Raw genomic sequence first — 24,618 nt, 5'->3', positions numbered from 1 at the left:
TTACCTCATCTATTTTTCCAGCCAAATTGAATTAAATTTTTGTGGCCAGTACATTGCTACATTAAGGGGTGTAGTTCAAACGGGAGTTGTTGGAGATGCAAAAGTTAATAAATATCAGAAACAGCAAAGGCTTCACTTCAGTTAGTACCCTGTACTTTGCAACACCTTGTCTTTCAAATTGTTTTGAAAAATGTTGTGGAACTACACTTTCAGACAACTTGCTGCAGAACCGAGTGCAGCATGGTTTTTTTAGGCTTGCTTAGCAGGAATGATGAACTCTTCTGAGAAAAAAGCATGAGTATTTCTTCCAAAAATCTTGTTAGCCACTGCATATTTTTTTTGCCAGGCTTCCTTGCTTTCTTACACAATGAAAAGTACCCACAAAGAAAAAGGCTAGCGGGAAGGAGGAATGAGCAGAAGACAAGATTAATCAAAAAAAAACCTGAGAGAAATGTATTTATGTAAATGTATTCTCTTGTCCTTAAGAGCAAATATGTCTGTATATATCAGACATATCAGTTAGGTTTTCAGTAGTAAGTTTGAATGTTCAAACTCTTCAGAGGCAGGAAGTGTTACTTAAAACTTGCTTGAAATACCATGTGCTAAAACTTTAATCAGTTCTGTGAAGCAAGTTTTGATATCTTGATCTTGCTGGCTGTTGCTACTAAGGTTGGCTGCTCCCACTTTGCTTTGACTGATGTTTTGCAATGGGTCGGAGAACTTTCATCCTGGAAGAGAAAACAGTTTTGTCTTGTTATGCTACTAATATTTGACACCACTGAAACAGGTCTAACCAAGAATGCTTTGAAGAAGCTTATCTTCCAACTCTGCAAACACTGTTAAATGCTCCTGCAACGTCACCTTTGTCTGAAGTAGATATCACTAATGTTTCTGAGCTGTTAGTGGACCTGACAAGACCAAGTGGACTGAAACTTCAGTCTAAAAAGTCTCAGGACTACCAGGTACAGTGTGTTAAACTGTAGGAAAATAGTATTTGTGTCTAGAGATTAAGAACTGCCCCTCCCTCTTGCTTACTGCTACCTGTCTGGGCCTCTGAGACTCCCAGCAGTTGGATTAAATGAGGTAATGAAATCTTATAGCTTGACACTTTCCCTCCCACTTCCTTCCCCCCCAGTCTACCCTCCCTCTTACAATTAAAAAATGCTACTAGGACCTTGCACCATGGCTAATTGTCTATACTGGGAAAAGTATTTATAAAAATCATTTGGTGTACATACTAAAAATACTGCATTTTAGGAAGATGTTTACTCTGTAAAATAAGACAATTAACGGCTTAAATTGGAATGTTCTCACTGCTGTCTCTTGTAAATAGTTCCCAACAAAATGTCTGATATCTAATTTCTTTCCTTTACAGGAGTTAACAGTGCATGATAGTTTAGCCATGAAGATTTGCAATGAAATCCTGACAGACCCAACTGCACCAGATGTCCGTATTTATGCAAAAGCTTTAAGTTCACTAGAACTCAGTAATTCTTCCACAGAGAATCTTCTGGTGTTGCTCAATGAGATTCTAGAGGTAGTACATAAATAACGTGGTTCTTACCTTTTTATTCATTAGCAATCTAATATTCTGATACACTTACAAATGATCATTAGCCAACATGAAAAGGGTGTTTGATTTAAGATGAAGTGGGAAGGGATTGATTACAAGAATTTTTACTTCGGTGCTTTTATTAATATGGAAAAAAATTAACATTTGGGAGTATGACAGATGAACACCATGGTATATAGAAATGTTGAAAAGAATGCCAAATCCACTATGGGTATATCATCCAGAGGTAGCTACACTTCAGGTCCAGTTGCTTTAATGTTTTTCAGGTTTCCTTTAAAAAATTATTAAAAATTTAAAAATGTGGGATTTCAGTGCCTGATGTTGATGGAGAAAGTTTCTACTTTCAGCTTGACTGATCATTTTCATGTCACACATTGTATCCTTTGTGCAGTAAATTTAAATAATCCTGTTAGTAGGTAAATTTAATGGATAAAATAAATAGTTGTAAAATTAAGTAGCATTTAACATTAAATGTTTTTTCTCCAGAAAGTGGAAGATAAACTGTGTCAAAAAACTATTGAGAAGATCAAGATGAACTTGACCAAGGATCCTAATGTGGGCAAAAACCACTCTAGACAAACCGAGGAAACAGGTCTCTCTGGAAGGACACAGGACACTGACATCCCACTGCCTGAAAACAGTGTTCACAATGAAGAAGGTAATTCGGAAGACATGTAGTACAGTAGCAGGTGTACAGTTCAGTGAATTGTTTGGATGTTACGAAAATGAGTTTTAGTTTTCCTTTATTAAATTAATCTACTTTTTGGAAAAAAACAGGAAAAGGTAACATGTAGTAATAAATATGCAGGCAGTTTAAAATATTTGTACTGAAATATTTTACATTTTGTAGTGCTTTTTGACCAAATTCTGTCATATTACTCTGGTATGAATAGTGCTGTATTCTGCATCCTAAGCTCTGCCCTGCAGCTCTTTCTTTTTACCAAAAACAGTATTAAGATGTTTTGGTTTGTTTTAAATGTCTGACACACTCCTGTGCCTGCGAAATACTGATGCTGACTAACTCATCTTTAGAACAAGAGTTGCTAACTTGGAGGAAGAAAGAAGTGCTGGGTGGGGTTCTTATACTTTGGAGTATAAGAATCATGCCCGTGGTTCTTGCAGGCTGTGTTACAGCAGGATAGAGCTGATACCTTCAGTGTTCACTCCAGTCTGTCCTTGTTGCCAACTCATCTGTGGGAGCCACATTTCCTTCTATTGCTATTTAAGAGTTTGAAGTGGAAGTAGCTGGGAGACTCTGCCCTTCTAGCAGAGTGTGCACAGCTGCACGTGCCTCAGCAGTGTACGGTGTGCTGGGGGCTCACAAAGGAGAATATTTTATTCAGCAGAAAAGCAGTTGGATGAAACTTACTAAGTTTGCTTGCCAGAAGCAAAGCAAAAGTATTGACAGGCAGTTGTTTGAAGTAGATCATGTACTCTTTTACATTCTTTTAATTATTTATATTTTTAGCAGGTTATTTAAAGGCTTTAACTGTTTTTTTTCCAGAAGTGCCAAATAGTTTAATTTCTTTTATCTTCTATGTTTATGTCTTCAAATACTTCTTGGATGGGAAGTTGGAAGTATGCTTTGAGCAAATGGTTGCAATGTTTTTGGCTAACATCTGATAATCCTTTTTGGTGTGAAATTGTTATGCAAAAGAATTTTTGAGCACTTTTTAAAAGCAGACTCTAGGAGAAAAGCATTGTTCCCTTTCCTTCTCCCACTCCCTCCCTCAATACATTTGGGATCATTAAAAACTAAGCAGCATTTACCGCTTCAAATCTGCGAGATTTCAAATTTTCAAAGAGTCTGGAACATAAGTCCTATGAGGAGTGGCTGAGGGAGCTGGGGTTGTTCAGCCTGGAGGAGGCTCAGGGGGGACCTTATTGCTCTCTACAGCTCCCTGAAAGGCAAGGTGGGGGTTGGCCTCTTCTCCCAGAAAAGTGGGAGTGCATGCCTTAATATGTAGTTTCTGGTTTAAAGATAAAGTGGGGTTAGATTGTGTGGCTTTTTTATATAACGCCAAAATTTAAAATATTAGTACTTAAGATAATTAACTTCTATGACTTCTGTTTGTGCTATTCTCTTTAACAGAAAATAACACAGATGCTCTTCATACTCCAGTTAATGAAGTTAAAGAAACGGCAAAATTAAAATCCACAAGGAACAAAACTGGCAAAGGTACATGGGCAACAATATTAGTTGCTTTTAATAAAAAAATTTCATGCTTTTTATGAATGTATTGATATAAAAGCCATTCATACTCCGTTGTAGTTTTTACAGTTTTATTTGTTAAAAGATTAAAGTAGTCTGTTCTGTGGAAATTTTTCTGCTGTCAGCCTCTCCCAGTAACACAGATTTAAAAAAAAAAGAAGGAAAGACTGACTACAGGATTTCCAGAGAACCTGGTCACAGCCATTGACAGTAACAAACAGTTGTTTCTGTGAGAAGTGGTAAATTGTGGGGTTTTTATTGTTGCTTTTGTGTTGTAATCACATTCTGTCTGTGCTGACTGCATATTTCTGTGTTGCAATGCAATATCAAACACTGAAGAAAGATACAAAACTAGCTTAAGAAAACAAATGGTATCATGATATGAAAAGAGACTTTTGCTTATACTTAGGACAGCGCAAAGCAGCAGCAGAAGGGAGGTCTGTGAGCAGAAGAAAAGCTGGCACAAGTGTAAAACGTGGTGCTGAAAGGTAGGTCCTTGACTCTTCACCATCAACACCATGATGTTCCTTCCAGCAAGGAAATTTAATTCAAATGCTTTTCTTTCCCAGACTTTTACCTTTGATATCCTCTGTTCCTAAAACACAGATAAATATTTTAGAAAAAAAATTTCTTTGAACTAGTACTTTTGAAACAGTGGCAGGTTTTGTCAAAGAGCCTGTAGCCTTTCTGTAGCATACCTTTGGGGTGTAAGGTCAACATATATTCTAGCTGACGTTAGATTTTTGGTTTACATTATTGCTCTTCTTCCAGTCACTTTTTCTGCTTTTTTAATATGTTCTGTGGAGGAGTAAATTTTATTTCTTTTTCCCTCTCCACAGTTTTGTTGCTTTTTTCCCCACATGTGTTGATAAACTTCTGAGAAGTGAATATAGACAATGGATTTCTTCTTGTGTGATCTCATAGGTTATGAGAATTAAAACAGCATTATCTTTGTAATTTTTAGCTGTGCTCACTCTTTCTCAAGCAAGTAATCTATGGACTTCAGGGTCACTAGGGTCAGTCCACTCCCTTTTGCCTATTTGGTGTATTTATTTTGATTTCACCTAATTTTTGGGAGTTATGCTTATTTTGCAACTGCTATATCACTTGGAAAACAATATATTCTTTTCAAAAAATAAAAAGTTTAAAATTGGTAAGAAGTTTTTTTGTTCTTTAAGACCATGTTTCAAGTTTGTTAATATAAAAACTCTTGAGTTTGGTTAGTCTTTTTGGCCTTACTTTTAAATATTCTGCATTTCAGTTGTGATGAAGTTCCAGAATCGGTCCCAGTGTCAAGTTCAAGGCCTCCAAGACGAGCAAAAACATTGGCACTTGAAAAAACCAGAATGAATCTTTCAAGACTTTTGAATGAGGAAGTGGAGAATTGAAGACAAAAGGAAAGAAAGTGCCCTTTGCCAATGCTGGTAGTTAACATCAGACTTGAAAAATGAGATTTTTTTTTTTTTTTCTTGTTAGTCATATTTAACTCCTTTGATAATTCTAGATTTCTAGATTAGTTTTTTTTAAGCAATGCTTTTTATTATTTTCCCAATATGAAGTCCCTCTAGATTTCTAGATTAGTTTTTTTTAAACAATGCTTTTTATTATTTTCCCAATATGAAGTCCCTTTAGATTTCTAGATTAGTTTTTTTTAAACAATGCTTTTTATTTTTTTTTTATTATTTTCCCAATAAGTCCCTCATTCATGTATTAAAAACATAATAAAGTATTACCTGAACAAAACTTGGAGGTTTTTTTCTTTTACTTTAAAGAGAATGCTGCTTCTTATCTGCAGATAAAATTGCTGTTGGTGCTAAGTACTCAATAGTTACTCAATAGTTAAAGCTGTTTTGGTGTTTAACATTAGCAGAGGGTTTGACCTGTAGTGGTTGCTTGTGATGGCAGCAATTTTGAATGTACATACCTTTGTGGCACCCACTTTCTTAATTTTTATAAGGTTTTATAACAATAAAACCTGGTCAGCAGATGCACATATTTACTGTTCATGTTAATGTAAGATAGAGTTGATCTTAGTTGTGAATTCTGCTTCCTGCAGATATGTGTCCACTTTATTGAAAAATGTGAAAGTGGTAAAACTGAGTAACTGATTTTATAAACTGAACTCTGGAAGTCTCCTACTGATCTTCACCTTGTTATATAAAATCAGTGATGTACTTTTAGAAAAGCATAAAAACATTTGTTGTACAAAATAAGATCCAGTAAGGAAAGGAATAGTTAAGTACAGAGAGGTGTAAAAAATGAAATACTCTTAAGGTCCATGTTCTGTCTTTTTAAAGTAGCATCCAATTATGGGTTCTTTGTAGCTTTGCAGTTCAAAAGCTTTTTCTAATGACATATCTAGGAATGGTCGTGAGTTTTACAGGACAACAGAAGATTACACTGCACGTAGTAGTCGCTGGTGGCTGAGCAGATTCACTCTGGAGATGGAAACACTTGGTTGGTCATGTCTGTCTGTGTTCCATTACGGATAATTTCAGAGGCAGTGGGAGAAATCTTAATGTTGATTGCTTGACAGGTGCATCTCAACTACTGATGCCAAATGCAGCTTTCTGTGGAACTTGCATTTGAAATAGGTAAATATACTATAAAAGATCTTTGGTGATTCTCAAAAATTACTTAGGAACACAAGTGAAGAGTAGCATTCCCAAAGTGTAATGCCCAAACTATTATGTTATTTCCAAGCTTGCTTATAGGAAACAAACAGGATTGTGTTGCTTTTCTTCCTTTGCAGATTTTGTTGGAAACTTGTCAACCTGCAAAATGCCACAACATGCTTTTCTGCTGACATTTGCTATTCAGAAGCTTCTGTAACTGTGATAAATTATTTATATTTGTAATTTTAAACAGAATTTTGAGGCCCTGAACTCCCTCTTTTGATAATTCTTTTCAAATCCCCAAATTGTGTTGTAGGGTGTTTGTGTACATGCAGGCACTTGAGATCAGAGATGCTCTCTCCCCCCTTGAATGCTGCCTGAACATAATTCAAATGGGCAAAGTATATAGTTCAGTTTTTCTCAGTTGATTGTCAATCAGAGCTTCCCTGGGGCTTTCAAGTGTTGTTGGTTGGTTTTTTGGTTGCTTGTTTTGGGGTTTTTGTTTGGTTTGTTTTTTTTTTCAGTTACAAGTTCTCTCTCATCCTCATTCTCTTGAGTGGTTTGCTCTTCAGCCACTAATACACTTTCAACATCTGGTGCCTGCATTATCCATAGGTGCTGTGGATGTGGCTTCACTGGTGTGTGTTAATAGGAAACAGAGTTTGCCTTTGGCAAACAGCAAACACCTGGGCTGGTGTGGGGCTGTAGTGCCTGCCCTATGGGGAGAGGCTGAGGGAGCTGGGTTTGTTCACTCTGGGAGGAACCTCAGTTACTTGGCAAGGAGTCTGATGAAGAGATGGAATTGGGCTCGTTGTTGCATATGGTGGGAGGATAAAAAACAGTGGGTGTAGACTGAAACTCTGACCAGAATATAAGGTGAAAAAGGCAGTGAAACAGGTTGAGAACTGCTGGAACAGGTTGCCTGGAAAGGCCATGTAGGCTCTGTCCTAGTTTAAGACATGACTGAATGAAGTCATCACAACTGTCTGCCTTTTTAGCAGGATCTTTGTGATGTCCTTTTATGCCTGAATTACCCTGTGATCCTTTCAGGTTGGAAACCTGACCAGCAACTGGCACTGAATTTCCAGCCTCTCTGGGTGATTCACCCGCCCAGCTCCCTGTAAAGGGAAGGGATTTCTCTGCGATGGAAAATGTGGTGTGCTCTTGCAAAATTACTTCACTTACTGAGGAGAGGGTAGCTGCATAATTGCAGGATGGGATGATCAGATGTTTGCTGTCTTCTTCAAAGCTCACGATAACTGATAATCACAGTTTAAATGCATGCAGCTGACTTTCGGAGAAAGTCACATGGTAGCAAAAGTACATCCAAAGGTGACAAGGACCCAAGTCTGGAAGTATCTTACTACTTGCATTGAAAAAAATCTTGACTTCATATGCATTACTCCTTTTACTAAAATAATGTTATTTACTTTAATTCTATGGGTTGAGTACCTAACTTCCTGGCTGCTTAATTAAAGAGTAAAATTTTAATCCCTAAAATATTCTAATTGGTTTAAAAACAGCCTCTTTGTTGCTCTGGACCAATTACAGTGTGACTTCTCTCTTTTTGCTGGCTAAACACAACAGGGTGTGAAACATGGCCACACTAGACCTAGACTTGATTCCCTATTAATGATAAAATGGTAGTGGTCACTTGTCAAACTTAAAGCGATCCTGTTTATTCCCACACTGGTTTCTGTTTCTTAAAACCAGTTTTGTGATTGTCTCTTCAGACTACACCCTAAAACACTTTCTCTTGAGAACAGGCCTTTGGCTGGTCACTCTCCCAAGCTGAAGGGTAAGGGCTGCACTGAGAACGTTTGTTTTTGTAGTGGTGTTGTTTTTTGTCTGACTTCCAGCAGCACCTGGGGAGCTTGGGTTGTGCCTGAACCAACTCCCCTCTGACCACTTTTGTGTCATCAGCCAATTAAAAGTCAATGTGATTCAAATAATAATAATTGCTGATAGTTAACAAAACCGGGCTGCTGCTTGGAGCTGAGGGAGACATGTCCAAAACAGAAAAGTTCTGGTATTTACTGGGTCTTTGAAATGAGAAAATCCACATGGCATCTCCTCCTGTGGGTACATGAATAAGATACCGGCTGCATTGGCTCTGATGTCCCTCCTCACTCCTTACTGTTCCTTGTGCTTTGGTGGGGCTGCACTGAGTCAGTGCCTCTCCCCTGGGAAGTTTAATTCCCCTTTTGGCTTTCTTGCCACATAGAATCCACACACATTAAATAGCTGAGATACATAAAGACCCGCTAGACGGTGCAGTGTGATGATGAATGTTTATTCTTTTAATCATGTTCTGCACTGTGTGATACTTCAGTGCCTCAATATCCTGTTAGGATCTTTGGGAGACTTACCAGAATTCGTAACAATCTTTTTATTTCAGTTACTGGATTGTACTGCAAACCAAGAAACCTCTGTAAAGAGGAGCTGCATCTTCACTTTCAGGTGAATCCTTAAAACCTTTGTTTTATAAAATATAGTGTCTTCCAAGGAAATTTCCTTCTGGAAGATTTGTTCTTGGCAAGCAAAGGACAGAGAACTTATTACAAAGTTGAATTAAGAAACCTCTACTCTAGCTATTGAATGTATGACTCCAGAAAAGAGAAATATATCATATGGTTTTATTCTAACACTTTTGTTATAGCTCTATTAATAATAAAGTTTTGATGAATGAAGTACATGAACCTTGCTAAAGATCATCTAAGCATGGAATGTCTACAATGTAGTCAGCTACAACCATTTACTACTTCTTTGAGTAGAGTTTAAAACTTTGATTTTACATTGCATTTCCAAAGTACACAGAAAAAATGAAATAGGAAGAGCATTTACATCCATTTTAATTGGTGGCAGGCATGAATTCATAAAAACGAATGGGAAAGAAAGACCATTTAGCAGAAACCTCAAAAAGTGCAGATACAGATTTGTTGAATGACAATCTCATGAGATTCTCCACCAGGCTTGGTCTTTTAGACATCACGGTCATTAAACACTGTCACACAGAAGTTCTCAAGGGAAGTGAAGATGAAAGCCTACTGCAGAAACAAACTGGTGCTTCCAGACATTTCAATCCATTGGTAACGGAGATCTCCTCAGATAATTTACCTTTGTACTGCTTTGCTTCGAGGTAGTCGGTCTCCACTTGTTACAGATTTGTTTGAATTAATACCATAAATCTTTACATGGTGACCTATGCCACAAATTACATAATATATTAACTTTCGTGCACAAAAATAAAATTGGGAAATAATTAACTTTAAAGAACATAGAAAAATCACAATACTATTAAAGGGGAACATCCGATTCTGATATAAATTTGTACTGCAAGAATTTCATGATGGTCAGATGTGAAACTTTGTATTTAAAAAAAGAAAAAGTACATCAAACTGAATAATGCTAGTAGTATATAAAGCCAAATCACACAAGATCATTTCAAGATCAATGTAATAAACGCTTATTATTTTGCAGAAAAAAAATCAGAAACAATGTACAAAATAATAGTGCAAGAACAGCTGCAATCTATTTGTTCTCATCAGTTTTGAGATTTTGGTTAAAAACTTTACAGCTGGCGAGAGATGCTGCTGAAAAACTCAGATTCCACTCAGTGGGCTGATTAAGGCACATCTTTATGGACTTCAAATGTTCATTTTCTGTGTTCATGTCTATTGAATTCTGCGGCTCCGAGACTTTCACTTGTAGTGTGCTGTGAGAAAAGAAGTGGGGGTGGGAGAGGGGGGAAAAAAATGACAAAAAGTTTAGTACACTTTCCTCTTCCCCTGCAAACAAGCTGATAAGAGGCAAGATGAGGTGGTGGCAGATTGTGCATTCTGGTGGAGGTTTTTTTGTTGTTTTACTGCACTATGTTCCAGAAACACTGAGATTAGAACCTGACTGTGCTGTGCTCTGTGTTGTAAAGTAGACTGGGCTTGTTTGTGTTGGGATCTCAGAGCCCCTCCCACGTCAGTCTTCTGCTCACACTGTTCCTTTGCAGAAGTGCAATAACAGGGTTTTGTTGCTTAAATTATCTCCAGCTGGCACTGTAAAGGCATAGAGCAGGACCTGGGCAAAAGTTTGGGGCTTGTTTTTTCGCTGACAATGTTCATTTGGTACAGCCATGAAAGGTCTAACACATAGACAGTATTTTGTTTCAAATTTAGGAAAATAAGTAATACAAGAAGGGAAAGAAACGCCGCCCTTTGTAGGGGTCACTAAACAGACTAGGAGAGACATGTGGATCAAATCATTGAATAGTTTGGGTTGAAAGGGACCTTTAAAGGCCATCCAGTGCAACCTCCCCCTGCAATGAGCAGGGACATCTTCAACTAGATAAGGATGCTCAGACCCCCGTCCAGCCTGACCTTGAATGTTTCTGGGCAGCCTGTTCCAGTGTTTCACCATCTTCATCATAAAGAATGTCTTTCTTCACATATAAAGCACAATCAGAAGACAATTTCAATCCTAATTTCAAACCCCTCCATCCCTACATTTTTTTTAATTGTCTACCTCCTGCAGTGATTTACCTGCTGCGTGCAATTCATCGTTTTTCACCATCCTTTTCAAAGATTTCAAGAATGATACAAAATTGAAAATATTTCTAATTACTGAGATACTAAAAAATAATGTCCTAAGTACTGTAATTAGGGGTAGGAGGTAAGCACCATGCTAAAAACTGTCCAAACACAGTTTCCTATCAAAGGAATATTTAAACAGAAAAAATATCTCTTAATGGCTTTTACTTGCTGCATTTAAGGAAACAGGACTCGAGTGCAAATTCTGAAGGACTGAATCTGCTGTAGTGTAGCGCTCACATGAGTGTGCAGGGTAGCTGAGGACAGACAGTCAGTATAGGGCTATAACCTAAAACATATTGGCTTGCATTGCTAAATACCATGGACTGACTGATTAAATCTTTTCCTCTGTCCTGGCAAGAGGGAAAGACAGCTTATGTAACAGCTAAAGTGACAATTCAATGATATTTTTCACAGATCATCTGAAACATGGTTTTAATTCTTTTACATTTTGATGTATGCTCTCCAGAAGGCTTGTGTCCTTGCCTTTCTGACATGGCAGTGGAAGAGGCATTTCTCATTTCCTAACCCTAGTTCCCAACACTCTGTAACTGGTGTATGGCTCCCATTCCCTGCATTTCCTTGTGTTGTTCTTCAGCCTCTATCTTTTGTCTCATTTTTGCCTTGTACTCTTTTCCTCTGGTTGCTCTGATCTTTTCCTTCCTGTAGGAAATGGAATGCAAGCGTAAGTGATGGAGACGACTTCAGCCAGCAAGGTTGCTTTCTTGAACTTACAACCTCTTCGGACTTGAATATTTGCCCTTAGAAGCTCAAAGCTTTTTGTTAAGACCATGGGATTGAGTGCATATGTGAGATTGTGTTCAAGCTGACTTCTCAAGTTTGCAGCTTTGCTCATCCCTACTGATTTTGTACTTTCCAGCAAAACGTAAACTCCTAACAACTAATCAATAGCTAAATGGCGAGAAGGGCATGAATGGTGGTGTTTGGTTTGGGGTTTTTTGAGGGTTGGGGTGGTTTTGGTATGTGGTGTTCTTTGGTTTTATTTCTACTGTCTTTAAAGCAGTAGGCAGATAATCTCTGTTTAATGCTGGGAAAATGCCAGACAGAAAAACCGAAAGGTTTGGGCTTCTCATATGACCTGGCATGTTACTTCTGTATATAAACTGGGAATTGTACCAACTTGGTGTATTACCAGGATTTGGTGGAATTTGGACCATCATTCTTTCCCAAGAAAATGCTGAGTGCTATAATAGTACCAAACAGCACTTTCCAAGCAGTCAACTCTGTGAGGGACTGTCCTACTCTCCATCTTTTAGAGTTTTTTACAGGGTTCTGTACAAGGTGTAAAAGGCTGGACTGAATTTGCAAAAATTAAACTGAAGTATGTGCTGATAATTGTCATGCAGTGATTTATTTACCTCTCATAGAAGAACTCTTTTGACTTTGCTTTTGAAAAGAATGCATAAAAACAGGAATAGAAAAATGTTATTTTTTTTTCAGTTCCCAGTACAATACAAAAAGCTTAACTGTTTTAGAAAATTTTACCTTGATAAAAATGAAGTGGAAAATATGGTCAGAGATCTGCATTAAGATATTTGTTAACTGAGAAGAACCTAGTTTTTCATTTTGCTTTTCATTCTTTTACCTGTAGTGATTTATTTTCTAGTTGTTGACGTAACAAGGTAAGAAAACCTTTTTGAAATCAGAGAATGTAGTTAAAGGAATACAGTTAAACAGAAGCAGTTAAATTTCTCCAGCCAAATCCATCAATAGATTCTACTCTAAATTTTATTCCACTCTGCTTGCAAAAGCTCCACAGTGCACGAAGCATTCCTTGTAAAAGAAAGAGATGTTACACACAGCAACCCTCCTCTCAGGAAGAACTGCAGGTTACAGCCTGATGCTACCAGAAGCCATGAAGCCTATTTCAGTAGAGCTTGGAATAAGGCTGTAGAGTATCCCTACTCTACCTCTCCCTGGAGTTCTCTTTACCAAAGCCTGTACCAGTAAGAGGATGGAGGTCTCCGACTTCCAATACGGCAGACATTTACTGATCTTATATAATGGTCTCTGAAAAGGTTAGAATTTCCAATTCTGAAGCCATCTGTTTACCATTCCAGCAATGATTATCTTTTTTTGGTTTTATTCACTTGAGACTGACTCAGTTAATCAGCTTCCATGCATGTGATTTTTGGAAGTCAGCTACAGGTGCTCCTGTGACATGGAACATCAACTCCAGCCACAGCATATCCAATAGCTTTGTTTTCACTAGGGAATTTGAAGACAGGCCAACTGAGCTAAAAGCCCAGTAAAAAAGAAAACAGGCTCCATTTTTTCATAAATCTTTGTATGACAAACTAGTGAGGTTTCTTGAAAATTCACATGTTTTTCTCCATCTTTAGTTGCACTATTCTCTACTAGCCCTTGCCTCTAGTCTTAAAGTGCTGGTCACATATTTACTGATTCATTTTAAAGATTTCGTATTTCACCTGATCATTCTTGTCTCTTCTTAGAAAGTAAAGAGAAAAAAGAATATGGAAATGTGACTATATTTTTTAATCTGAAAGAAGAGCAATCAAAAAAATGCAAGCTGAGGATGCCCTCCTGTGCCCTTGGCTCTCTTTGGATGCTGCTGCACGCTAAACCAGTGGGTCCAGAAAACTGTCATTGATGACTCCATGGGGGTCTTTTTTTGTGTGTTCCAACTGTAAGTTCCCATATCACCAGAACCGAATCACCTCTGAATTTACTCTGTTTCAACAGTGCTGAAGAAAGAGTTAATTGCCTGTTACTCTAACAAATCACAGCAGCCAGATCAGAGTACTGCCGATGGCCTCTGAAGTCCTATCCGGTCTCCCTGGCTAAGCAGACAACCCTGTCTGTGGTTGTGTTTCCAGGCCCACTAGGGCCTTAAAGGATCATCTCTCCCTTCAAAAATTTCCTGCTATCATTAAAGCAAAAAGAATTTAATAGAAAGGTCTTTGAATTCAACCTTCTACTAAAGCAAGCAACAAGTGGCCTTCCCATGCTCCTAAGTGCAAAAGAAAACCCTGCTCTTTTCTACACTTCCTGCTAAAGCTGTACAAATACAAATATTTCTTTGGGAAATTTTGCATTTCTTTATTTAGTTTTACCCAAATCATCGTGTTAATAGAAATAGATTTTTAATACAGGATGGGAGAACAACACAGGAGAAGCTGACAGGCTGCCAAGCACAAAATGAAAATAATTTTCTTTGAGCTGTGTACTTTCTGTGCAGTTTGGAGCCACATTGTTCAGGAAAACCAGGAATTTTTAAAAAATCTGGCTAGCTTGAATCCATACATTTGCTGAGTTAATCTGTGTCTACGACATGTCACAGCATGTCAAAAAAAGAAAAAAGGAAAAAGTAGGAAAAATAAAAAGTGGGAATAGGGAAAAATGTCTCTTATCTGTTAGGTGATCCCTCAGCATTTCCCATCAGAGATTACCATTACTGCTGTGTCTTTGTATGCTGTAAAACGGCTATGAAAGTATCACTGTAGGGTTCTGTTTCTCTAAATCTTTTGCAACACTTACAGATAAAAACGTCTCCTGCTGAACAAGCTGAAAGCAAGGTCAAACTGGTTCTTATACCCTCCTGTCTGACAAAAATTCTGCAAACTGTACTTGCTAAAGGCCACCAACAGTGATGTGTAAATCGATAGCTTGGAAAGCATAAGAGCATCCATGATACACAGCACTGATTTGAGGCTTTTACAGGTTTCAAAATACTGAGTAGAAACAGTAAAACTTTAGGAGCATAAAAAAATTTTCTCTGTAGAGTACTCTAACATTTCCCAAAACCAGAAATAGTGGAATACATCAGGTAAAAACCTACAATGACTAGAGTAGTCTCAGCATGATTTCTAACAGAGATTGATTTGATAATGCAACATATATTGAAAGGAAAGTAATCCAAGCACGCAGAGTCTGATTGATTGTCTCTAAAATTTAAGCTCTTTCCACAATGCCAAAATGCAATAACAAAAAAATCTACAAAGGAAAATTTTAGTGTCTCATTTCCATTTACCAAATGGATTCTCATTGTAATAATATATTTCAGCTGAGTGGATGGAATCCCATCTGGAAATCTGAGAGAGAGAAAGAAATGCCCTGGAAATCGATCAAAGCAAGCTGGGCAGATAAGCAAGATTCAGGGAGTCTTAAAAATTAGACATAAGAGCTGAGTTTAACAAAGCTGGAATACTAAGACAAATAAAACAGCAGAGTACCAAGACAGGTGGTGAACTAAATAGAGACAGAAAGACAGGGATGGAAATCAGAACCAGCCATAATCCCAGACTGAAGTTACGGTGGAAAGTTTATTTTGCTCTTCAGACAAACTCAGAAGTGTCTGAGGAAAAATAAAAGGGATAGGAAGAAAGAAAATAGGAATGAAATACAAAACATATGAGAAAGAGAGCTAAAATGAGGCAAGCAGGAATTGGAGAGCACTTGTGGCACATCAGTGAAAGAGAATTACTTAGTGGTTGCTATTTTCTGAATCTATATATTGAGATATCCACACACTGTTCAAGCTTTAAGTTTAACTTGCACAGAGACAAAATTATAAACCAACCAGCAGATGGTTGCATTTTCAGGTAAACTTTTGGCAAGTGGAATGGATGGCAACAGTTTCAGAGTACAGTTACAGAAATAACATGACTTTCTGCCCAAAACCAGTCAGCCTCAGAAAATGTTCTCACTTCCTTACATGTAACAGATCATAGAGAACATAAAAGGTTTAAATTCCAATTTCATTGCAAAAATTGGGAACTAAAACTGTTTTACAAAAGAAATTTATCAGACTTGTGCAGCCATGGAAGTACAGAGCTTTGTCCGGATGGCTCCCTGAAATACAGGACAGATTGGAATATGTTGACAAGTTTAAATATAGACAACATTGCTTCCCCCTTTAAAAGTTATAATTATTTGAAGCAGCCTGAGAAAGTTATATGGAACAGTGATCTTTTTGACAAGAATCACTCATGTTTTGTGTTAATATAGATTATTTAGCAGTCCACAGAAGGCACAGGCTTCTTGAAGAACAAGGAAGTAAAATATTACTGTAAACTGTCACTGAATTGGGCATGAAGAAGCCATAAAATTTTGAAGCATAATTTACTAGTGATGATAGTATATAATCTGATAGAGAAAATAATAATTCTATCCCTCAAATCATTCATAGTACTCTGTCTTAAAAGATCTTGGAAACAGAAAGCAGCTAAGAGTCTAACAGTTGAAAGGAAGCATCATTCATTTTATGATAGACATAATGAATTCTTAGCATCTAGTGAAACAAGTCTGCCTCTGACCATCAGTTCCATGAAAGGAAACTACCTAATTTCCAGTCATTACTAGAAGTTAGAAGCATACAAACAAATTAAAAATCCCCTAAACATCTGTAGTGCAGATGAGTACTGTTGTATTAGCATTAGAAGTATACCACAACAGAAAAAAAAGGTTTTGCTATCTTTATTCTACCTAATCATAATTAAAAATGGTTTTGAATGAGGCACAGTAAGACAAAGGTTGGAGGTTCAGAACTACGCATGCTGCTGGTTCAGGCTGCTCTCAGAGGAAGCAGAATGCCCCCATCTCAGTGCTGTGATGAATGCAGCTATGGAAATCTTGTCATTTAAGCTCAAATCTTTAATCCATAATAGTTTTTTCACATTATAAATGCAATTATGTTATGGAGAGAGATCATCTCAGAAATATGATGAGACAGTCCCTGGGTGGTTTATAACCCACCAGACTTCTGAATTAAGGAAGGTCAAACAGCAATTTGCAAATAAGTAATTTCCTTTTCTGAGATTTCGACTACTTAAATAAAATTTAAAACCAGCTGTGAGTAGTAAACTGATAAATAGGAAATGTCAGCAACAAATATGATACACAAGGGAATTTCTTCAAACACACATCTCTAGAACTTTAAACTAGAAAGACAGGTAACAAAATGCACAATTTCAAGAATTGATAATTTGAGTATAGCTCTTAATTATTTACTTGCAATTTCTTAAATTTTAAAACTAAATTATTGTTACTGAACTGTTTGAAGTTTATGCTAAGTTCCCCAATAAAAGTACTGAAACCTAATTTTAAGTCTCTTTTTCCCCCCCTAAAATTTACCCTTTATTCCAAATGGAAAACTTCACATATAGATAAAAGAGCACGACCTAAGTGAGAACAAGAACTTTTTTTAATTAAGAAAAACGTCTTAAGGCATTCTTACAGCTTCTAGACAAGAATTTTTCAGCTCTGCTTCCATTTCACGTACAGAGAAATAATCCATTGTTTAAACAAAGATTTCAACATTTGTAAATAAGAGAGCTTTGAGGGCAAGCCTGTGTCAGTAAAACATCAAGTATAACCTCTGCATATTTGTGAAATCCACACCTTAGGTAATAGGAACCTGTGACAAGATCCATTTGAAAAGACTAACTTCTCTAAGCATCTGAATTTTCATGTATGCATGTATTTCAATATGAAATGTAAAAGTCTCATTATTCTAATTCCTAGCAGGACCTCAATTTAGAAATATTCTTCCCTGAGCCACGAAGTGAAAACAAAGAATAACACCTACATAAGACCTGCTTGGAAAAACATGAAATACATAAAAAACATGAATATAGTCACATTACTCAGTGATGGCTTGACAACTGACATAAAACATTCCAAACCAAGTAGAAATGCATAGACTTATGCTTTTGAAAGGATTTTAAGTCCTAAGGTAATCTTGAGGCCATTTCTACCAGTAAGCGTGAAGCAGATCTAAAGCTGATCACTGAAGAAAGAGCTACAGCCAAGTTAAGATACCTGCCCCTTACAGACAAACCACGATAAAAGACAGAAGCACTGATTCCTTTTATGGATGCCTTGACATGGAGAAAAAAAAGGAGAATGTGGCAGGAAGTGGAGGATTGAGAGTAGGTGAGCTGGCACAGCCACTGAAAGAAAAGTTTGTGGAATGCCTGTCTAAGTTTAATTTGTGGTAAGGAACCAATAAATCTGAATGCAGACATAAGTCGGGTGAATTTCTGCTGCTGAAAGAAAAAAATCAAACAGTATAATCTGTCAGATTGACAAAACTAAACAAAAGAATACAGCAAAAAGTGCCTCACCTAGATCTCCATAAATCAGGAAGTTTCTCACATAGCAAGAGAAACCCTTATTTGTACACTAAAGAAGTTGAAGAATAATCTAAGCAGCCTTTACTGATGCCTAGAACATGAGAGGAATCAGCATCAGAAAATGGTCATGAAAACCATTTTTGAGTTATGAAAAAAATGCAAAGAAACAAAATTTGCTTGACCTGTTTCACAAGAACAGAATGTGTAAGTTGCCAGAGGAAACAGTAACTTGTCTAGAGTTATAAAGCATCCAGAGCTGCTGGCCCAAAAGCATGGAGCTGGGAAGACAAAATCTGTTTAAATATCCTGATCTTGGAAAAAACATGTATCTTTACATTGTAGGAAAAAAACTGAGTTACCTGGTCTTCAGTAAGAAAAAGAGGATTGCAAAGTAGGTATGGCTACTTATAAAGGATTTTCCACATCTGGGTTTGAAGAAATCTGACAAAGGCTCATTGACATCTTGCTCACAGTATTATAAATCTCTTATCAGGTGTAAGAGACAGTATGGACCACCACTAGTACACAATGGGAAATATGCAGTAAAAACCAAAACAGGAATAAAACTAGGCTGCACTCACTTTCTGCAGAGCATCCTCTGGCACTCACAAACTTATAATTGAAATAAAAGGAAAGCTGATGAGTGATCTGAGAATTAGTTACAGTTTGGTACTAAGGGAGAGCAAAGTATGAAGAGAGGATGCAGATAAATGTGCAAAAACCAGAGTGTAATGGTCTAAATGGTCTGAACAGTGGTTCAGACATGGCTCTGAATAAACTAAAAGAATAAAAGCAATGGTGTGGAATAAACAGCAGCTCTGCAGGACCGTGGTGCTGCAGCAGGGCAGGTTGGGCACTTCTGTAACAAAGGGTGGGCAGCTACTGGGGATCACAGATGAAGCACAAGTCAATGCTATACTGCTGTAAAAATACAAGTATCATGATATACAAAAAGCAGTGGGATAGCTAATATTGGAAGAGACAGCCAATGGCAATGGTGTAATTTTCATTACAGGAGCTAAGTCGATATGAAGTGGCTTGACATCCTGTTTGGGCTCATCAAAAAGTGTGCACACTTCCCGTGCTTCTGTGAGAAAGGAAAAAAGGTAGGAAACTGCAGGGACAACATAGATCATCTGACTTATTAAAGTGAGTAATTAATAAAGTTCATGAAAAATCATACACTGAGAATGAAATATAAAGTGAGCACTTAGACGAGAAAACAATTCAGCTGAAAGCTGGCAATCCAACAAGGGGAAAAAAGAAATAACAGACAGAGGAGATAAGAAAACTGCAGCAATTCAAAGTGATACTTTATGCATTAAAATAAGAAGATGGAGAGAGATGTGTCTCAAGAACAGCATTATTTTATCAAGGTATACTGCAACTAATCAAAAACATCAAGTCATAACCTGGTTAGGAATAAAATGTGTGGAGCACATTTTAATTATTGCTAAGTTACAGTAATTTCAATCTTTTCTTTTACTAGCAGTGAAATAATTAATATTTTCTTTTCTAGCTTTTTATAAAGCACTATTAAAAAACTCCTGTGAACAATAAAGTAATTAAAAAATTCCAAATAACTTCTCAATTGGGATCTCAATCTCAGTTCTATTTGCAGTATTTCAAAGAAGTGATTTTCTCTTAAAGTTGTACCTTAGAAAGGTTCACAGTTCATTGGTAGCACATATCCCTTACAAATACATTCAGGTACAGGTCTATAAATCATACGTTTCCATAAAATTGTATTTGGTAAAAACCATAATGTTGATTTCCAAACATTTTCTTCTGATTTATTTTAAAATATATAATAAAATCTTTTAAATAAGTATGAAGTAAACATTGTTAATGAGGACTCCATAAATTTGCTTTACTGCATTACACACCAAGAACACCATCATATTTTATATTTCATTGAAAACATGAAGCACGACACCAAGCTGTGATGTTGTGCTGTGTGCATGTGAATGCAAAATGCTGCTCTTAAAATCTTGAGCTTCCCATATAAAGCATTTTCCATTCAGATACATCCATCTAACTAGTTGTTGATTACTGCAAAAATATCTGTCTTAATTAGAACCTGAAGGCTGTCAACAGCTTTCAGAAACACTCAGTTATGCTTGGGAACACCCAAGGCTCAAGGCCATTTTAGAGGGCCTTTCATTTTCATGTTGACCACAGGAAACACCAGAGAAAAAAAGGCTTATGAAAAGAAAATGGTGCCCTTAAAACATGGCAAAAATCATATTTCTATTAAATTAATATACAGTTACCAAATGAACACAAGGAAAAAGGAACATAAAAAATGAAATATGATTTCTAACAGCCACCAAATGTTAACCTACATTTGAAAGAGAATTTTAGGTAACTTAGTAAGAAATAGCACCACTCTGTATAGCCCTGAAAACAAATGTTTAGGCTTTTTCCCAAGATACTTTAAAATAACAAAAAACACTTCTATTAGTCTCAAAGGTATTAAACAATACCTTTAAGGCACAATTGTGTAATCATAGCAAGCTTAAAGGACCCTGCTGTGAAAGGATAAACAGTGAATAAATACATGGCATTATATTTGGCTTGAAAATCTGTAGAAGGTTTCAAATCATCAAAGGTCAGACTAAAACTATCCTTTGATGAACGAAGAAGGAATTAGGGAAGGAAAATCTACCCAAGAATACATGCAAACAACAGCTCAGTCATTTGAATTCCCCCCCTCAATTCTGGAATCAGAATCTGCACTTTTTGAATGTAACTAACTGATGATTCTAGTTTAAGACACTGACAAATATGTGATGAAAGAAAAAAAGCAGCATTAGCTTTAGTATATAAACAATAGAGGAGTGCAAACTAAGGCACAGTGCACAGGTCTCTATGAATTAAAGCACCTTTCTTGAATAGGACTATTTTCCCAGAGCTCAACACCAAAATGCGGAAGTGTCTCAGCATAATTAACCTGCTCTGTGACAGTCAGACTACATTAATACTTAATTTACAAGTTACATCTTCACAGGCTGTGTTGATTGACCTCTATCCTTTTCTATCTAACAGCAACTGAAGCTCTGCTTTAAGGCTGTAAACTCTTAAGAGAAAAGAGGATTTTAAAAAGGATACGTATTGTCAGGTTTTCAAAAGTGCTGAGCAGGCCTTGAAAAACTGCTATTTTCTCTTCTAGAGAAAGACTTAAGCAGAAAGATGGAAGCTGGTCTTTATTTATATAGTATTACCAGTTCCCTAAAGAAAGCTGAAAATTTTGCTCATTTCCTCAAGACTGAGGACAAATGGGAAAGCGTGAGTATGAGTTCCTCAGTTTTTGAAGAGAAAAAATTAAAAGATGATAACAAAACAATACTGAATAAAATGACAAAAAAGCCCCAACTTGGGTATAAAACTAGGTATATAAATGCTACACAAAGGCTTACTGATCATGGCACTAAACTACAGACAGTTCCTAGCAGGCAAAGGAAATGAAAGATTTCAGAGTTGAGTTCTTTGAAAGAAGTCTATCATTCAAAGAAGCAAAAGTAAAAATCCTTAGCTCAGAACCCTCAAAAGAACATAAGGAACAGCATAGCCTAAGGCAATATGTAAATAACTACAGTTTAAAGGTAAATAGCATCCAAAACTTTTACACTCTACACTAGATCACATGATGTGAGAAAAAGAAAAGGGAAGAAAAGACTCTATGTAATTGCATTTGGCAAGTAGAATTCCAGAGTGTAAAAGAAAATGGAGCATTAACCTGTGGTATTGAAGCTGCTGTTGTTGCATTATGGGGAATAAGGCAATAGACCTTATTAAATGAGTTCATTAAATGAGTCAGGATTTATTGTACATGTATAGTCAACTATTTATCAAGTCTACCTTTCTGCTCTTATACATCTGCATTAAAAATGGCCCACTTATGAGAACAGTCATTCATTTCATACTCTTCCTACATTTCTATTAATGTTCTTAGTTTGTTTAATGCCTGACTGTGAAAAAGTAACCTCTTGTCCGGCAACTACAGTTCTGAAAATTTCTATTTGCTTACTCTGCATCACAGGTGAAATTTATTTTAGAGCCAAGTAACCCTCCAATGAAGAGCCTTTGTGAAAAGAGCTTTCTCAAAATCAACAGATTTAAAGGCTGTTACAATGTCTCTTTTGCAATTTACCTATTATTTTAAATTTGTCCCTAATTAGGACTGTAGAACATGCTCCTTTCATGAAAGCGAAAGCTGAACAGCCCTGCTAAAGACAATCAATTTTGTCACAAGATCATTGGTGTGAGGCTGTCTTCCACAGTAGCAGAGAAGTGATTCCCATTTGTAGCCTTATCACTACTGGATTGCACTACCCTGTGACAAATACTCAACAATACTGGAATATTAAAGCTATACTAATATAGATGTGTAAAAAAGAGTTCACAAAATTTCCCCCCCCCCCCAATTTTAAGAAAATTTATGGTAATGGGAGTCAAGCTCAAGAAAAGGTTTGTCTGTAATATTAACATCCTTGTTATTTTATGTGCACAATGAAGAGATCAATTAGACTCACGAAGTTTCATAGTTAAGATTCTTAACTCTTGCAGTCAACTTTGAAATGACTATAAAAATCAGCAAATTCTCATTTCAAGTACTGCACTAATTTGATTTCATTAAGATAGCATTTAAAAACCACATTTAAACATGATGAAAAATTAAAACTGAAAATTCGTATTCTCTGCTGACAAATCTTACAGGTTTCTGTTCTAAAACTCCAGACTACTTGAAGAAAAGCCAAAATGTAAGGGAGAAAATGAAAAAGTTCATTTTAGATGAAGAAAATAGCCTAACTTCAAGTGAATGGAATTATTTTTAAAAGCTTTTCTATGCAAAAGTCCCACCCTGATACGAAGGGCAAGTGAACAGGTAGGTGATGTCAGCACAGCACTGCCTGCTACCATAGAAGGTCCACAGCCTCCTGTGCATCTGTTTAAAGTCCACATCCCCTGAAGCAGATTTTTAAACTATTCAGTACATTGTAAGATCATAAAATGAAGTATTTTACAGTGTCCCAGTTTTATTGTTGGATAACAGTTTCTCTTATTTTAGCTTGGCTTTCTTGAAGCCTTTTGGCCCAGTCCAAAGCACATGAATGTGACCTTTAGTGTTACAAGGAAAAAGAGTGAACTGCTCTCATGAAAAGAAGACATAGATGCTTTCCTAAAAACATGCTTACGTAATTTTCTTTGCCACCATAGAGAATAACAGTGTTTCAGTGTTGCTGAAGAGATTAAAATGGCCAGAACATAGATTTACAGTAAAAGGGAACTGCTCCTCAACACATCAAATGCATTGTTGAAGCAACGGTTCAGAAGTCAAGTAGTAACAAATATCGTATGTATCTACCAGCCACCTTATCTTGAACACAACAGGCAATGTGAAAAAGTGATTAACTCTCTTCTGTTGCTACAATGAGTACATGGTTGCTTGATACTGCCCTGACCTGTAAGAACTCAATTGCTTTATTCCCACTTGTACATGACAACGAAAACTGAGTATATATAAAAATTTGGTAACAACATTCTGCCTACCTGCCACAATGCTTCACAATAAAACATCATCACAAACCCTGTCTTTTTCAAGAACATTTGGTAAGACCCCAAGATCAGTAAAACTTGAAGAAAAACTTCAAATATTAACCATAAATGTGTATATAACAACATTTCAAGCATGACAACAGAACAATGATATAGTTTATGGTACCACATCAACAAAAATACAATCCAAAGAACATATGAACAAATAATGATGTTTTCATATGCATTAAAGTTCCAGATGCAGGAATTATGTTTAAAGTCACACGCACGCACAGCTGGAAATCATGTTCCTTCTTTTTGGGCAGTAGCTGTACTCCAACTAAAAATGGTTGTATGATTTCCTTGGCTGGTGTGAAGAATACACAATGTTGAATCAACATGCCAAAACAAGACATCATTTCTGTATCAGACAATCCCCTGGTAATGCAACAGTACCCCTAAAAAAGATTTGGGGTTACAAGCGTGGAGAAAATCATCATTCTTTGTCTTTTAACATTTCCTTTATCAATGAACTTTCTGTCATACCCTTTCTAAAGACAATGATAGATATGAGAAACTATGAGCAAAAGGGAAAATAACAAAAACTGTAAATGAAATAATGTAAAATATCAAAATAGTTATCAGATTTCCTAAAGATCCAAAACTAAAGGAGGAAAGTTATCAGGTAAATAAAATTGAGTCCCAATTAAAACTAACATGAGACCAATCACAGTAATAGGTCTTACACTGCTGTAGAAACAAAATGTTTACAGATAAATAGAATTGGAATGTAACATTTTCTCAATGAGTTACAAGTATGAGAGAGCTCTTTCTTCATTTGCAAAATAGAAACAGATACATGCTACCCATTTCCTTTTCTAGTTCTGTTTTTTTTACAGCAATCTTGTGTCAAGGCTTGATCTTCTTCAAAACAAGTTATTTATGTTGAGCTTGGCCCCAAATCAGTGAATTAAAATACAAAATA

At 36.6% G+C, this 24,618-nt stretch overlaps 2 protein-coding genes across 8 annotated transcripts in view; one reads left to right on the top strand and one right to left on the bottom strand.

Annotated features, from left to right (window-relative positions):
* NCAPG (non-SMC condensin I complex subunit G) overlaps positions 1-11,710 on the top strand; it is a 32,484-nt gene extending 20,774 nt beyond the window's left edge. Inside the window, exons 16-22 of one of the 2 annotated variants that reach the window (XR_010430232.1) lie at positions 788-962; positions 1,376-1,537; positions 2,060-2,231; positions 3,666-3,752; positions 4,195-4,273; positions 5,047-5,301; positions 5,367-11,710. Coding sequence is in view for 1 of the 2 variants with exons in the window: in XM_064653143.1 (XP_064509213.1) it covers positions 788-962; positions 1,376-1,537; positions 2,060-2,231; positions 3,666-3,752; positions 4,195-4,273; positions 5,047-5,173 (802 nt within the window). In the remaining variant the exon portion in view is untranslated. Of the gene's footprint in view, positions 1-787; positions 963-1,375; positions 1,538-2,059; positions 2,232-3,665; positions 3,753-4,194; positions 4,274-5,046 lie in introns of both variants that reach the window. The other variant, XM_064653143.1, reaches the window with a different exon arrangement.
* LCORL (ligand dependent nuclear receptor corepressor like) overlaps positions 9,023-24,618 on the bottom strand; it is an 83,263-nt gene continuing 67,667 nt past the window's right edge. For 3 of the 6 annotated variants that reach the window (XM_064653133.1, XM_064653136.1, XM_064653138.1), the window contains exon 8: positions 11,399-11,643. In XM_064653133.1, coding sequence (XP_064509203.1) covers positions 11,594-11,643 — 50 coding nt within the window. In that variant the 3' untranslated portion in view covers positions 11,399-11,593. Of the gene's footprint in view, positions 10,116-11,398; positions 11,644-23,114; positions 24,092-24,618 lie in introns of those variants that run through there. The other 3 variants (XM_064653141.1, XM_064653135.1, XM_064653134.1) reach the window with 3 other exon arrangements.

The sequence above is a fragment of the Pseudopipra pipra genome, chromosome 4 (assembly GCF_036250125.1).
Source record: "Pseudopipra pipra isolate bDixPip1 chromosome 4, bDixPip1.hap1, whole genome shotgun sequence".
Taxonomy (NCBI): domain Eukaryota; kingdom Metazoa; phylum Chordata; class Aves; order Passeriformes; family Pipridae; genus Pseudopipra; species Pseudopipra pipra.
Note: the sequence above shows the minus strand (reverse complement) of the source record. Positions and strands in the feature narration are given on the sequence as shown.